The sequence below is a fragment of the Lissotriton vulgaris genome, unplaced genomic scaffold (genome assembly GCF_964263255.1).
Source record: "Lissotriton vulgaris unplaced genomic scaffold, aLisVul1.2 SCAFFOLD_2274, whole genome shotgun sequence".
NCBI classification, from domain to species: Eukaryota; Metazoa; Chordata; class Amphibia; order Caudata; family Salamandridae; genus Lissotriton; species Lissotriton vulgaris.
In genome coordinates this window covers 364,991-381,937 of record NW_028249176.1, presented here as the reverse complement: position 1 = coordinate 381,937, position 16,947 = coordinate 364,991, and the positions used below count along the sequence as shown (strand labels likewise).

At 50.0% G+C, this 16,947-nt stretch overlaps 1 protein-coding gene across 1 annotated transcript in view; it reads right to left on the bottom strand.

Moving 5' to 3' along the window:
- The window catches only part of PEPD (peptidase D), a 270,142-nt gene that overhangs the window by 5,319 nt on the left and 247,876 nt on the right, over window positions 1-16,947 (bottom strand). The window contains exon 14 of the mRNA XM_086950268.1: window positions 5,401-5,592. Coding sequence (XP_086806394.1) covers window positions 5,401-5,592 — 192 coding nt within the window. The remainder of the gene's footprint in view (window positions 1-5,400; window positions 5,593-16,947) is intronic.

Sequence of the window (16,947 nt, the reverse complement as noted above, 5' to 3'; positions counted from 1 at the left end):
AAGCCAGTGAAGGGAGGAAAGCAATTCTGATGACCTAGCTTGCCGAGGTAGGCCAAAGATAGCCCTTGCCGTGGAGGTTTGTACTACCTGAAGTTTGTGCAGGAGGTAATCCGGCAAACCCAGGTAGAGGACGTTTGAATAATCAAGCCTGGAACAAATCAGAGCCTGTACTGTCAACTTCCTGTGGACTAAAGGGAGCAGAGGAAGGAATTTACGCAGCATTTTTATTAGACCAAAACAGGTACTGGTGAGACCTGTGATCTGTGTTTTCAACGAAAGGGTATTGTCGATTTTGATCCCAAGGTTTTTAGCAACCACGGAGGAGGAGGAAGGGGGTGACATGCACACCGGCCACCATTCCTGCCAAGGCGGGTCTGCCTGACAGCCAAAGAAGAGCACCTCAGATTTATCGGGGTTGCACTTGAGGCTGCTTCGCTGAAACCAGTCGAAGACAGCCCCAAGGCAGCCACAGATGCTCTCCCCGTCGAACTCCATGTCCTTCTTACAGGTGAAGAGGAGCTGTGTGTCGTCAGCGTATGATATGATCTGCGCACCCATGGACTCCGCCAGTACCGTCAGTGGAGTCATGAAGATGTTAAAAAGGGTCGGGCTCAGCACCGACCCTTGTGGGACTCCGACATCCATAGGCGGCACCTCGGCGGAGTACGGAGGGGCCCAGACCACTTGTCGACGTCCCTCTGAGACCAATCTCGTAAAGTCGTCTCAAGAGGGCCTCATGAGGGACGGTGTCGAAGGCCGCCGACAAATCCAACATCACCAGCATTGCTCTTCCACCTGCGTCGAGAACTTCCTTAATGGCTTCATTTACTTCCAATAGAGCGGTCTCAGTGCTCAAATTGGAGCGGAAGCCAGATTGGGTAGAGTGGAGTAACCCCTGGTCTTCAAGGAAGGAAGAAAGCACAGAGTGAACGTGCTTCTCGACGATCTTGGCTAGACTGGGCAGGAGAGATATGGGCCTATAGTTAGCATGTATCTCTGGATCAAGGCCTGTTTTTTTTAGAAGGGGAACAACCATTGCCTTCTTCCAGGCTGGCGGAACAATGCCGCTAGACAAGGATAGGTTCAAAACAGGGTGAATTAAGGAATTTAGAATCTTAGCATTCCTGGCTAGAAAACTCGCCGGACAAGGGTCAAGCGGAGAGCCTGATTTGATCCTGAGTAAAAGATCCAGAGAGGTAGATTCCGATAGAGGAGGAAACTCCAATAGAATGGGGCAGGAATCAGATGGAAAGGACGTCAGATTGGAATCAATCAGGGATACAATAGGGGCAGCTGGTGAAAAGGATTCTTGGATCAGTTTAATGTTAGTATTAAAGAAAATGGCCAGCTCCTTTACCCAGGGTTCGGAAAACTTATGCTGGACTTTACTAGATTTGGGAGAAACAAACTCTTTAACGATGGTGAAAATTTCTTTACAGGAGTTTGACGCAGACTCAATTCTGTTGGCAAAATAGTTCTTTTTGGCCTCCAAGATGTCTGTGTGATAGGACTTGATAGATAGTTTGTAGGCGGACTTCGCTACCTTATCATATTGCTTCCGCCAGAGTCTTTCGGCTAACTTACAGTTACGCCGAGCCAGAGCAAGAGACTTAGAAAACCAAGGGGCCGAACTACGCTTGATCGATGAACGAGGCGTAGAAAAAGGGGCAAGATCATCAAGCCTTTCAGTCAGCCATTTCTGAAAAGTTTCAAGGTCCCTCTCCAGATGGCCGGATAGGGTACAGGGATGTTCCTGATACGCTTGAGCAAGACTCTCGAAGGTAATTTTATGAAAGGGTCTACTGGGGTGCCTAAGATGGTCCGAGTTAATACATGATGTTTTGCTTCTACCCTGAATTAAAAAACTGATCAAAGAGTGGTCAGACCATAGAACAGGAGTGGGACGGGACATAATAAGGGGGATGGTGGAGAACACTTGGTCAAGAGTGTGACCCTTATCATGGGTCGCACTTGAGATGTAAGGAATTAGACCAAGAGGAACAGTGATGTCCTTGATTTTAATAGCTTCACTGTCCAACTCGACATCCATATGGATGTTAAAATCCCCTAGCATTATGCAGTGTTCCACCTTCAGGCATAGACTGGTGATAGCTGATTGAAGCTCATCGAAGAAGGAACCCCGCAGACCTGGAGGTCTATAGACTAGGAACCCTGAAAAAGATTGGTGCGGGGAAAGTGCAATGGAAAAGGCGAGGGATTCGCAACCAGAAATAGGCAAGGATGGAATAATTGCACAGGCAAAAGATCTAAGAACTGCAAGTGCAACACCACCACCTTTACCCAAAGCCCTATCCTGTCTGTAAACTATATAGTCGGGAGGAATGGCAGCCGCGATATCAGGGTTAGAAGACTCACTGAGCCAGGTTTCTGTGAGCATAAGACAAAGTGGTTTCTCAGAAGTCAGTAACTCAAAGATGTCCAATGCGTGCCTATGCAATGAACTGGTGTTTAGCAATAAGAACTTAAAGTTGTTTACAGAGAGTGAAAGGGGTCCCTCAGAGGCCCGGTATATGTTAGGATACCATCCACAACCAGGACAGCAGCATTTACCTTTAAAGCAGCCAGGAAAGACATACCGACACGTCGCAGTATTAGGGTTATAGGATAGTAGATCCGCTGCAGAGTAAGTAAGCCTATGGCCAGAGCCTTCCGCCGCGCCGTCCGCTGCCATGACGCGGACGGGCGCAGACGGGCAGGACTCTGGCACGACTCCGGCGCAGATCCGGCGAGCCTGCTGACCGCGTCCGCTGCGCGGAGTCATCCCTGTTCGTTTTTATGACGCTGCAAATCGCGTCACGAGCCCAACCCGACCCAAGATGGCCGCCAAAACCGGTGCCCTGCCCTCGGCGTCAACACTCAGCCGAGAGCAGGTCCGGAGCAAAAGGGGAGGGGGTGAGAAGGGGTCTGAAGCGCTACTAAGCGCAGGGGGTCAGAGCACACCTATTGAACTCCGGTGTAGACAAAGTGCAAAATACAAGATTCATTCAGGGGCCATGAGGAGGCCCAGCCTCCTCCAGGCAAAGACTGGCCCTGGTGCAGCCTGGGCGTGTCCCTTGCAGCGGGATATGAGACAGCCCTTTACAGTGTATATTGTCTTTCTATTTCCCTCTTGCAGGACAGCTGAATCAGATCAAAGCAGTTGAGACAACTAGCAAAATCAACACCGTATTGGCTACCAACAACGAGGAGATGACCAGTGAGACCACAACTACCGAGACAACACCACAGAAAACACCATCCTAGAGGTGACAAATCAATAGCAACACAACAAAGATCACCATTACTAAGGAGACTACCACTGAGAGCTCCACCACAAGGACTACCACCACAGAGTAATTAACCTACCAGACCACAACCACCACCACCATTTTCATCTACTGTTGCAACCATCCATGTGGGAACTGTGATTTGTTCCTGAACTCCTGGGAGGGCTTGTGAGCAAATGAAGGATGTTTTATGTAACAATCCTGGTCTTCCACCGATTGCTGTATTCTCCTGCTCTACAGAAATAAACCCAGTCTCATTCAAACTTAGATTCATAATGTTGTACCAAGTCAGAATTGAGAGTTACTTGTGAGGGATTCAGGTCTATTTCTGCTACTTCAAAAGGCCAATCCACGTGGCAGCTCGGTCTACACAGTCACATACTGTGTTCAGCAAAAACATAGCCATTTGCTTTGCATCCATATAATTCCTTCAGTTAAGGATGGGGACTTGCATGACTCTGGAGACAATCAACCCCTGTGCTGCTATATACACAGAAGGACAGTAGGAGAAATTAAAAAATATATATACATTTAAAGACACTAATGCTAAGGGGAAATTGGAACAAAGTGCTCGGTTTTTTACCTGGGCATGCTTGGAGACGTCGAGGAGGTTTCGACATTTGATAGACCAACCATATGCTTCAGCAATGCCGGAGCAACAGGGCTGACCATACGCTGTCAAAGGAGATGTCTTTATCAGTGAAGATAGAACTGAAGACTGCATTTGTGAAGGAAGAGGTACTGAACGCCCCACCAGCACGGTAATGATAACCAGCCCCATACAGGTGGACCAAAAGGTGACTCGAAAGGTTAATGAAGCACATTGGGAACCCTGGAAAAGAGGGGACACTGGAAAGATAACAGCACCTTGAGCGTATGATTCCTGATGTCTAGAGGGCCAGAAGAAATTCAACCCAGCACATGACTACAGAGGAAGCATGTTTCTCATCCCCCACATGTCAATTTAGAGAGATGAATTGTCGATAGTGACAAATGCAGTGATCTGAAGAGCACACGCTTGACACACAGGCAAGTCCGAGTCAGCATTCCATACTACTGAGGTCTTTATACTGAGAAGCTGCGAAGGCAACCTGGCTCATAACATCATGTTGTGAAATTAGCAAAATGTATTAAAGACCTTATCCATCGAGTCATCTGATTGTTCTTCCTTGGCATGTTGTAGTTAATCACAAGATACCTCTGCTACAGTAGAGCCTTCTACAGATGCTGGGGCAATGGCCAAAGTGTTAGATATATTGCTCAACATGAATGTGTACCTTTTGGAACCAGCTTGTTCCCTGTTGGATGCACTTTGAACCATGATTTGACATCCCTAAACCGTCTGAGCAAGGTACAGAGTTTAATCAGTATTTGCTGCGGGAATGGAATTATGAGGACTTCTGTGTGAGCATCACTGTGGGAGGCAGAACTCTAAATGTACACAGAGTAGAGCCTCGTAATGGCCAGAGCCCGGAGGCTGGACTGAGCAATCCTGGCATGAGCCTCAGTGTTAAGTCACCTGGCACTTTTAGACTGAGCTACATGGTACTTTGTAAAAATGCATCTCAGGGTAAGCGACAGTTGAGCACTCAAAGTAAAAAAAAAACACTCTTACTGAACAGACCAGGAGCAAGGACTGGAGTGCCTCCAAATGACATGATTCAGAAACCCTGAAGGAAGCTAATCCTAAAAACATCCATCCACAAATATAATTGCTTCTTCAATATTCTTGCTAAAATACAACACTGTTGTGGCTCACTTTCTCAAAAATGGCTTCTGCAGCACATATGTTTACTAAAGTTGATGACATTTGGAATAAGTGGGAGCCTACGGAAATAAGAAAACAAGCTACTAATCAGGAGAAACATTTCTACAAGCAAAAACGATACTGAGGTATTGTTTGAAAAGTGCATGAGTGGGGCAAGGACAGGCTCTGTGCATTGCTGGCAGAACCCTTTAAATTGCTTTCAAACACAATTATCCTACCTTATGTTGTGCAGAAATGTGCCAGTTCACTTCTATACCAGGGACATCACAGACATCTTAAATACGTAGGGGTACTTTAGCATACCTTCATACCCATCCTGATTTGTACTATTAATCAATTACTTACTCCTCCAAATCCTCGAAAGCGCTGAAGTGCTTCGCTGTTGATGAAACATGATTGTGCGGGGTCTGCCATTGCTTGGTCGAGCAAGTGATCAATAAAGTAAATTCCTGGTTCAATTGTTAGCACCATGCCTTTCTGAAGAATCCGTCCAGTACGCAAGCTTTTGAGACCAGGCTCCGTACTCCGTTCAACTCCCTAAAAAGGAATCATTGTTTTAAAATGGTGCAAATAACAATCATTGTGTTACATGGAGTACAACACAAGAAAACCTATAAATTAGAATGAGCAGGAGAAAAGAACCATGCCCAGGAGATCCCACATCCCACTGCAGTCATGTATCATGTTTTTGTCACACAATCTAGACAGCAGAATCAATGGAAATTCACATTTTCTACCTGAACGGTGTTAACTTGAAAACATCAAGAAGTGAAGGTAAAGCTCCGAATTCCATAACATTGAGAGAGAGAGACACTGTAAATGTGGCAGAGCTTTCTTAAAGGATATTGAACAAATGCATAGGGAACATGACCGTTTGAATATCCGGAAAACCCTTGGCAAAGAGCTGATGAGAAGGATGGCTAGTGTGTAAAGTAAGTGCAAAAAGCATAAATGTGACCATCAACAGTATGCAAGCTAAAGTGACTGCTCACAGAGCGTGCTAAAAATAATCACTACTGCTCATTTCCCATCACACTGTACTTCAATAAAAGAGGTCTGGTGAAGTTGTTGGTCAGCTCTTTCAAAAGTCAATCCACTATGGCTTAATTGATCAAAACCCATCTTACACAATTCTCTTGCATGTCAACCCTTTAAGTAAGCACATGACACAGCTAGTGCAAATGGAACAAATAAGCAGAGAAATAAGCAGAGAAAAACATCTCATCTACGACATACCGCTTAGGTACTGTCTTTAAATATTGATTCACTGGATTCATTGTTGGAAGAATGGTGGGAACATTTTCCTTGTGTCAGATGGCCTTTTAGGAAATACTTTTTTAGGTAACTTAAATTAACAAGTAGAAAAAATAATGACGCTGCTTAGGATCAAGACATGGATCTATCTCCCTGGTAGGTCGCTGCTCAAAGAAGCAAAAAAAACATTTGTGAGCATTTTCGCATTTTTTTTTAAAGAAGACCTTGAATATAATGAAAAAGCAAAACATTAGGCAAAAATGTTTACCCAAGGGGGGCGTGGCTTGGCGGGCGAAGATGGCGGTCGCAGCCTTGTAGAGCTCCCATAATCTGTTCATTTATCCTGGCCCCCGAGCCCGCAGTTGGTACCTTGTGAGTGGCATCGGTTCAGGAGAGTGTCCTGCCTTCTCCGGTGTCTTGATCCCGCGATTCCATCTCTTCTGGGACCCTGAGGCGACGGCGGCGACGTGCGGCCTAGTGACTGGCTGTGAACCGGAGACCTCGATTTTCAGGACGCCGGGTGGCGGTTGCAGGCACGCTGCTGGAGGTGGCATCGGCGGCGCGGATTTCGGCCCGGCCTTGCAGCTTCAGTTGCCCACAGATCGCAGAGGTGCCCTGTATTCCTGTGCTGTGCCTTGGGAGGACACTTGCAGGCGACACGGCGTGGTGGAGGCCTGCCCCGCCCTTGTGAAGCCGGGGCCTCGAGTTTCGCGACACCGGGACTGCACTGGCCTGGAAGCAACCCCTGTCACTCTTCCCTTTGAGGACACCAGCGCCGACGTCCCAACCCGGGGCCTGGGGCCTCCTGCGCCCATAGCTGCGGATTTGCTCCCGAGGGTCTACTGAGAATCGTCGCGGGTGGTGTCCGCCCCGCCCAAGGAGAGGACCCGCTGAGCCTGAGAGCGGCCATGACCAGGGCTGGTGGCGGAGGCCCGCCTAAGCATGGCCCTATTGATAAATTTACGGGGCCCAGTGGTGGCTCCGGGGCATCTGGCGGCGGCGGCGGGTCAGGGCCGGACAACGCAACAATCCTTGCTGCCATCACCCAATCCCGGGACATGCTTGATGCTAAAATCGGGGCAGTGGGAGCGGACGTTACACTGCTACGCCAGGACCTCCGCAATGCGGTGGAGCGGATCACTGAGACCGAATCTCGAACCTCGGTGACCGAAACGGACATTGGCACACTGAAGAAAAGAATGGCGGAGGTGGAGTGTATCCAAAAGACTCTTGCGGCCCGAGTGGAGGATGCCGAAGGGCGCGCACGGAGGAACAACCTCAGCTTTATTGGCTTTCCGGAGCGGTGTGAGAAGGATGGCATGGAGCAGTTTCTGACCCGATGGCTGGAGAGCTGGCTCCCCGAAGGGGCACTGTCCGCGTGCTTTGTGATCGAGCAAGCGCACAGGGCCTTGACTCAGCGGCCACCGGAGGGTGAGCGTCCTCGGCCTGTTATTGCTCGGCTTTTGAACTACCACGACCGCGATGTCATATTGCGAGAGGCAAGGAACAAGGGTTCGCTCACCTATGAAAACTACAACATTATGATCTTCCCGGATTATACGAAAATGGTGCAAGAGACAGTCTTTTGTGGCCGCCAAAGCCAAGTTGCGGGGCCTGAAGCTCCAGTACTCTCTTCTGTACCCGGCCCGCCTGTGGGTGGTGTACCAGTCCCGGACGCATTTCTTTGATACGCCCGAGGAGGTATTTCGTTGGACCGACGAAGCAGTGAGACTCAGGCCGCATGCCCAACCGGGCTGGACCCGGGCGGGTCCCGGGGATCGTCACCGGAGCGGACAAACCGCCCAAACCGAAAAGGACGACATCGGAGGTCCAGATCGCGCAAACGGTCAGCCTCCGCTAGTGCAACGCAGACCAGTGGCACGAGGGACTCTGAACATTCCGATGCTGGCAGTTGAAATCTGGTGGGGCCTGGACCCTGGTTCTGTCTGGTAATGTGTCGCCCTACTTTGTGATGGACCGGCTGGTGGGACTGTTGTATTGGGACTTCTTTCATGCCAGTCTGTATACGCCTGAGGCACTCTAAGGCTGCTGGTGGGACTGCTGTGGGGCTCGGGGCGGCTTCTATGGGCCTTAGACCCTCACGAGTTGTGGGTGTTGTTGGGGGGGTGGTGAGTGCGTGATGATCGGGGTGTTGGGATCCATTGGTATGGCGGGCCCTGGGTCCTCTGTTTTGGACCCGGGTCTCTCCATGCCGCGACAGATACTTCAATGTTCTATGAGGTATAGGGGTGGGGGGAGCGGGGCGAGGGGGGGGGGGGGGAGTTGCTCTGTTGTTGGTGTTTGGGGGGGTTCGGGCCAGGGGTGGACTGGTGGGTGTTGGGGCTGGGGGGGTGGGACCACACGTGTATATTGCTGCTGGATCGAGTGGATGGTGGGGTGCACCGGGGTGGCGCGGAGGGCCTGATGGAGGGGACTGCTTTGATGATGGCTGATCGTACGATTGTGTCTCCTAATAAGGCCATTCGTATTGTAACGTGGAATGTGAGGGGGATACTTGATAAAATCAAACGTGGTGCTGTGTTGCGCTGGGGGAAAAGGGAGGCTGTAGATGTGCTGTTGCTTCAGGAGACCCATATGTTGGGCTCCAAGGTCCTTAGCCTCCAGAGATTCGGCTTCCAGCAGGTGTACCATGCAGGCTTCGCGAGGGGCTCACGAGGGGTGGCTATATTGGTTCATCGCAGGGTGGCGTATGTGCATGAAAAGCAATGGATTGACCCTCAGGGCCGCTATGTTTTCATTAAGGGGCTAATGGGTGCAGAGCCGGTGGTCTTTGGTAGCGTCTATGCCCCCCCTCCCATGCAGTGGGCCCTGTCTGAGAGACTGTTTACGTTGTGGCATGACATCCCGGATGTGTTGACTGTGGTTGGGGGCGATTGGAATGAGGTTATGGACGTGGGCTCGGACCGCCAGAGACGGGCGCCTGTTGTTGTGGATCCCTTCCCTGCAGACGCGCACACTAGATTGCGTGCAACGGCGGATAGCTTGGGCTGGGTCGATGTGTGGCGCCACTTTCATCCTGCTGCGCGTGAATTCACGTATGTGTCGGCGGTGCATGGTTCCTTCTCTAGACTTGACTATCTTTTTATGCCTGGTGCCTGTTTGAGCCGTGTGAGAGACACTGCGATCCTCCCCAGAGGGCTGTCTGATCACTCACCAGTTATGGCTACTATAGACCTCCCCTCGAAGCGACAGCCGTTTCGTTGGCGGGTGTCTTCGTGGCATCTACAGCAGCCCGAGTATGTGCATCACTTGCGTGAAGCGCTTGATCATTATTGGCGTGATAACCTTGTGGGAGATGTGGATGCACTGGTGGTGTGGGAGGCGTGTGTGATGTCGCTTGGTGTGCAGCTGCAAGGCGGAAGCATCGGGAGGCCATTACGGCCGCCGCCGCTCGAGTGGAGGAGTTGGAACAACGTGGCCGGGATGGGGTGGCGAGGACGCGGTACGACAGCTCTTGCAGGCACAGCAATCCTACGCCTCGGTCCTATATGACGAGGCCAGGCAGGCGTGGCTCGCCACGCGTAGCAGGATTTATCAATGGGGCGACAAGTCCTGTACGATGCTTCACAGGTTGTGTCAGGCGACCTTCCAGCCTCTCACGCTGCCGGGTCTCACGGAGGAGGACGGTTCGGTAGTGACGGACCCGGCCATACTAGCAGCTAGCTTTGCCCATTATTATGAGACGCAGTACGCCTCCCGGGATCACCTAGAGACGGAGGAGATTTCCGCCTATCTCGATGACCTGCTGCCGCAGGCCGTCTCTGATGAAACTAGAACTGCGCTAGACGTCCCGCTCACAGCTGAGGAGCTCGGGGAGGCTCTGGGACAGCTGAATACGGGGAAGGCACCGGGCCCGAGCGGCTACCCGTGCGAATACTACAAAAAGTTCCACCTCCAGCTGGGGCCTCAGTACAGGCGCGCGCTGGAGGCAGCACGGGCCCAAGGGGAACTACCGCCCGATTGGCGCCATGCCGAGATCGTAGTTTTCCTGAAACCAGGCAGGGCGCCGGACAGGCATGACTCGTACCGGCCCATTTCTCTTTTAAATATCGAGGCCAAAATTCAGGCTAAGGCCTTGGCGAACCGACTGCTTCCCCTTATTACAGACCTGGTCCATCCTGACCAGGCCGGATTCATGCCCCGTAGGGCCACTCGCCATAATATTCGGCGGGCGCAGGCGGCGGTTGACGCCATGGGCGCTCGGGATGAGCAGGTGGCGCTCCTACTGGCGGATATGGACAGGGCCTTCGACTCTGTGAGCTGGGCATACCTGTTTACTCTATTGGCCCGCCTTAACCTTGGCCCGGTGTTCCTGTCGTACTTGCGATTGCTATACACCAACGTCACGGCCTCAGTCCAAGTGGCCGGGGCCACTTCCGGGCGTTTTCGAATTGGTCGGGGCACTCGGCAGGGTTGCCCTTTGTCCCCGTACCTGTTCGCCCTTGCAATGGAGACCCTGGCGTCCCAAGTGCGGGCTGATGCCCAGCTACGCGGGTTTGTCTGGAATGACGACCTGGTGGATAGGATCGCACTCTATGCGGACGATGTCCTTTTCTTTCTCACCGACCTACAACGCTCGGGTCCCCGGGTTCTGGAGGTCATGCGCGTCTTTGGCGAGATCTCCGGCCTTCGACTCAACCTTCATAAATCGACCCTGTGGGTGCTGGGCGGCGGAGTCGTGACTGACCCCTGGGCTGCGGGACTGCGGGTGGCGACGGATGGTCTGAAGTACCTTGGCATATTTCTATCGGAGTCGCGATTCGTGGCTTGGGGTCGTGGCGTCCTGCCAGTGTGGGAACGGGTCCAGGCCGATGTCAAGACTTGGTCCAGAATGCCACTTACCATCTTTGGGAGATAGGCCATCTTCAAAATGGTGGCGCTTCCGCGTCTGCTATATCAACTTCAGAATTTCCTGTACTCCATCGGCCCACAGTGGTTTCGCCAGGTCAATTCTGTGCAGGGTCGATTCCTATGGGCTGGCAGCGCGGCCAGGGTGGCGTTGAAAACGTGCTTCTTGTCTACTTATTGTGGTGGCCTGGCCACCTCTGACCTCCTCTCCTACTACCAGGCTTCCCAACTGCTTATTCTTAATGAATGGTGGTACAGCGATAGGGGAGACCCGGCGTATGCCTTGGAACGGTCGCTTATGGGTGACAATACACTCCACACCATTCTGTATTCAGCTCGCCTGCGTCGCGTACTGCCGTCGGTTACCAGAGTGGTCTTCGCTGTGTGGAGGCAGGCCCTACGCCGCATGGGCTGGTGGGGCAAGCTAACGGCCGAGACGCCGCTCTGGCACAATGGTCTGCTCCCGGAGCTGGCGGCCCTGGCCGGTTTTGAGGGTTGGGAGGCAATCGGTATCACGTTACTGGGCCAGGTCATGTCCGGCACTACCCTTAAATCGTTCGAGGAACTCCGCACAGAGTTCCAAATGCCTCAGTCCCAGTTTTTCCGCTACTTGCAGCTGCGCCATGCCCTCACCCCGAGCATTGCCAACCTAGACTCCTTACCGGAGTTCAGCCCGGTCGAGACAAAGGTGTTTATGGGGGATCTGGGGGACAGAAAGGTTTCCCGGATATACCAGACGCTGGTCATTCATTGCTCCTCTATCCTACACTCTCTTCGGGCGGCATGGGAGGTGGACGTTGGCCCTCTCGATGAGGACGATTGGAGGGAGGCGCTAGAATCCCCACGTGGAACCGCCATTGCTGTACGGCTCCGACTCATCCAATTTAAATACTTGCATCGGGCCTACTATACCCGTGAACGATTGTGGAGAGCTGGGTTGATTGCATCCTCAGAATGTTTGCCCTGTGGGACGGTGCCTGGGTCCCTGATACATACTGTGTGGTCGGCTGTCTGGTTTCTGGAGAGGTGTGTGGAGTTGTCTGTCCGAGGTCTTGGGCTGGGACCTTCCCCGCACCCATCGGCTGGGATTATTGCACGTCATGGATGGCATCGGTGGGAACATATATAAGCGCCATCTGCTGCTTTTGGGGCTTGTTGTCGCCAAGCGGGACCTGGCCCGGGCGTGGAAGGCGGTGAGGGCCCCCCCCCTGTCTGCGTGGAAAGCTGGGCTGGACTACTTCATGGGCCTGGAAAGGCCGATCTTTGAGGCGAGGGGCTGCCCGCGCAAACATTACAAAATTTGGAAGCGATGGTCCGACTACCGGGGTCTGTCACTGGATCCCCCAGCGGAGCGAGAAGAGGACATTTGATGGTAAAGACATTGTTGGCCCGAGTCTGCGACGCTCCAGTCGCGCTGCACCTACACCTTTTATTCTATTGCTATGTGTACACGTGTGGATGGGGGGGGTGAGGGGGGGGGGGGAGTTTGGGTGTTGGGGGGGTCGGGGTTGGGGGGTAGGGTGGGTTTTTCATACTGAGCCTATTCTTAAGACCTGCTTGGACATTTGCTACCTAAGTGATTTATTGTACCGATATAGTTGTGGTGATCTCTGGCCTTGGGGGTGCCACGTTTTTATTGCTCATTTGCTCAATAAAATTGGTTGTGAAAAAAAAAAATGTTCACCCAAATCTCGGGGATTATAAACTCATGAATACATAGGGAGACTGGTACTGTGAATCCCTGTGCAATCATTGTTTTTCCAGTCTAAGAAGAGGCATAAGAGATCAGATGTACACAGAAATACAGAAAGATGATCAATTTCTGGCTATTAAGGCTACCAGGGGACCCATGAAATGGCTTACAATGCACCATGCATCCCAACACATCAGATGATTTCCACACTTCCTCCTCCCACCTTACAAAAGCCCCCATACCTCTTCCAGGACTACTCCAGCAGAGAAGAGGCTGTGGATGAGCAAAAGGTCCTAAACTTAGACACCATTATTCACATGGAACTAGAGATATTCAGAGATGATTAAAGAGAGAGAAACTATCTTTATTTAGATATAACATCGATATCTTTAAAAGAAAATTACAAAATTCACATTATATAAAACTGTTAAAATAGAAAAGGAAACAAGGCGATCAATTAGACGACCATAATAAAAATAGGGATCTTCCACATCCTGGACCTCCTAATTCCATAACATTTTAAAAGAAAGAAGAAAAAAAGATTTAAAACGTAATGTACAAAACTATTCACCCCATTTTTGTTACACTGACAATCAGTGGTATCGTACATATGAAAGACAAACCAGTGTTCTTAGAGGTACCACTCGATGTGTTGGCCAGTCAAGTTAAAAAACAATGTTCTTTTCATTTCATCTTCCCTTTTTTTCTATTGGGGATGTGGTGGAAATATATTAGATGATTTAAACAATAAAATAAGGGGGAAGCATTAGCAGGACCTCTTTTGCATAAAGTTACAATATGCTTGCTGAATAAAAATTATTAATCCTGTTTAAATCTGTATTTTCAGGGTTCAGAGCCACAATGATGGCTTGCCTACAGGTCCGAACACCCAGCCTGTTCCATTCAGCTTTGAGTTTGCACCTGCGTTGGGAATTAAGGGCTGGGCAAAGGCAGACCATGTGCAACAGAGTTTTAACTGTCTTGCTACACCCTCTACAGGTTAAGTTTTCCACCGTACGTCGCCAGGGGGGCAGATCTTGCAGAAATCGCCAGTCACCCATTCTAATAGCCATAAGGCTGCGTTTTAAATACAGTGAGTATGTGCAAGACAGGTAAGTGGCGGGGGCTAACCGTCTGTAAGAATTTACAAGAGCCCAAGCATGACTGCGTTTGGAAATAAGGGCTTTGTCCATAATGAGTGAACTCATTCTCACACATTTTTTAATACCGGTTTTGAATGCTGTCTGGCTGGGGTTAAGGGCCCATAAGTCACTCACCGACATTTGATGAATGGAGTCCTTAAAAAGGTGACCAAAAGCGCCTCCTGGATTTTTCTGGGTGATTTCTAGCCAGACTAAGGATTCTAGTGTGCCTAGGTCCGCTTGTCTCAGTTTATGACAGAGGTTTAAGTATGCCATAAACTGAGACAAGAGATAATTATAATGAACTGCAGTTTATATTCAGTACTTTGGGAAACTGTGCAGAACTTTTTAATCTGGACATTAGCACCTTCAGAAGTATGACTTTGCAGTCATTAAGAGTGACAAAAATGTAACAAGTCAAAATTACAGGTATTAAGTATTACAGCAAAAGGTTCAGCATCTAATTTGTGTACATATTGAATGCTTTGTTCCTCTAAGAATGCAAGGAAAATAAAATACCCTACTGCTGACTCACTGTAGGCTATGCTTAGTTGACGGCAAATGTTTACTTCGTGAGATTCAAAAGTGTCATGAGTTGGAAAGCTCAATACTGAGTCACTGAACGAATTTATTGGAATTCTGTTTTCCTGCTTCCCTCCTTTAGCTTGGTAAAAGCAAAACAAGTGGATATCTATTAATGATAACAGCTACACAATAACACAAAGAAAAAAAACCACATGGGTAAAAAAAAAAACAGATTGTCTTTTACTTCCAATGGTGTATGCCTGGGGGCGGGGGGGGGGACACACAGAGAAGAATACAAGCCTGTTGGGCCTTATGAGATCATTTATTTCCCAGAAAGAGTCTGTGATGATGGCTCGGTTAAAAAACTTAGCAACTAGTGGCGGCCTATAAAGGAAGGTATCATGGCTGTGTCCCTGACCCCTTTCCAGTACATAAGAGTGTCACGCTTTGCAAAGGACAATCTGAAAGAAACTCATTGTGTCAGGCAGCTAGATGCTTTACATGCACTGACAACCAGGTGCCAGGCAGCCATGGTTTGCCGGACTGATTATCTCACAGTTTTAAGGGAAGTAACATCATCAGCTGGGCAAGGCCCTGTGAGGGTCTTCCTCCTGATGAGGGAGCGTTACTGAGAGTGAGTCCTGGGTGCTTTAGGTTTCAGCTCTCAAGTGCCATGGGCAGACTGCCAATCAGTGAAGCTTCACTGAACCCTTTACCTACTTGTCACATAGTGGATTGGATGAACACATTTCACGGATCCCACCTCACGCTGTGACAAGTTAGACAAGCATTTACAATGCAACGGTTTCGCCTTTGCAAAAGTTAGAGCTATTGGCATTGTAAATGACAAAATTTGTATTTATGTGTTGGTTTTGAAAACAGATAAATAAATGGCATTGTCATTTACATTGGCAATAGCTTAATGTCTCACAAATGTGAGACCTATTGTACCCTACTGGACGAGCTCAGCAGACAGCAATTACTTGCAGATGAGTTCTATAACACAACAGTGACACTGCTAAATCCAGCGCTTCACAACAGAAACAGAAATGATACATGAGAAGATTACGAGTGAACAAATTACAAAAGCAGACGTTAAGTTACTTGAGGCAAAAGTGACAATTGTGAGCAAACAAAATACACGAGGTACCAAAAGGTACCTTACAGGAGGAATATACGAACTCGAAAGTTTCAAACCGGAATCCCGGAGCGGCCACGTCCGCTAGTTCAAGACGGCGAAAGGAAGACACGAGAGGGGCCATGCATTAAGGGTACAACTGTGAGAGCAGATGAAGAAGCAAACACATGAGTCGGAGTCTCAGCGACTAAGCGAGCAAAGCCAGCGCGTAACACATGAAGCGGAGAGAGAGCACAGCCGGGTATGGCCAGCACCAGATTTTTATCCTGGTAGGGGTATTGTAGTTTATGCCCAAACAGCTCTGGAATGAGAATAGGGGAATACCATAGGATAAAGTGTACTTAAATATTGAGGTGATGTGAGAAAAAAACGAAGAAATAAGTACTTTAAAAAAACACTAATAGCCCTGGTAGGACCAACACATGGTTGACAGCTGCCTTTCCCTGCCAAATACTAATGAAAGAGCGAGCCAAGTAATTGGATTCCTAGTCAAACCCCAAAATGTAAACATTAACACTGTGTTTAGCAATCACAAGTAGTTATTTCTTTCCCATGAGAGTTCTTTCAAGAAAATCTAAGAGGACACAATATTTTCCGCGCACAGAGCTGAAAATGCATTGTTATGAAAGAGTAACACCAGGCAGGAGTAGCAAAGATAACAACAACAAGCAACGAGGGGGGAGTGGGGTGAGGAGCTCACGCACCAACATGGGGGGGGGGTGGTGGTGGGGGGGGGGGGGGGGGTGAGGAGCTCACGCACGAATTTTGGCTCATGGCATGGAATGTCACGCCAAGACATTTTACCACTGCAGGTCCTCTGAAGGTGGTGTTCTAAATGTGTACAATTGGAGCAGCCCTGGAGAGGTTAACCCGTTGCATGCTTGTGACGGAACCGCTCCGTCACAAGCCACGGGTGAGCTGTGCTTGTGACGGAACGGTTCCGTCATGGCCCGCTTGCCGCGCCTGCACGGCGCGAATTCCACGCCGACGCTTTAATGGGCGGGCGGGTTTGTGACGGAACCGTTCCGTCACAAGCACAGCTCACCCGCGAGCCTGGTTCCGTCACTAGTATGGAGCCGCCGCGCGGCCGCCCCACCCCCTTAGCGCTGCGGCGGAATAGCCGCCGCAGCGAAGGGGTTAACACACTGTGACTTTTGCAACAGCTGCGCATTTACAAATATAGCTGGTCTTAACCCACTAAACTGGAAGGATTGATCTTTACACAAAGCTTTTTGGAAATGATTAGGCGGTGTGACGATAATGGTGAACAT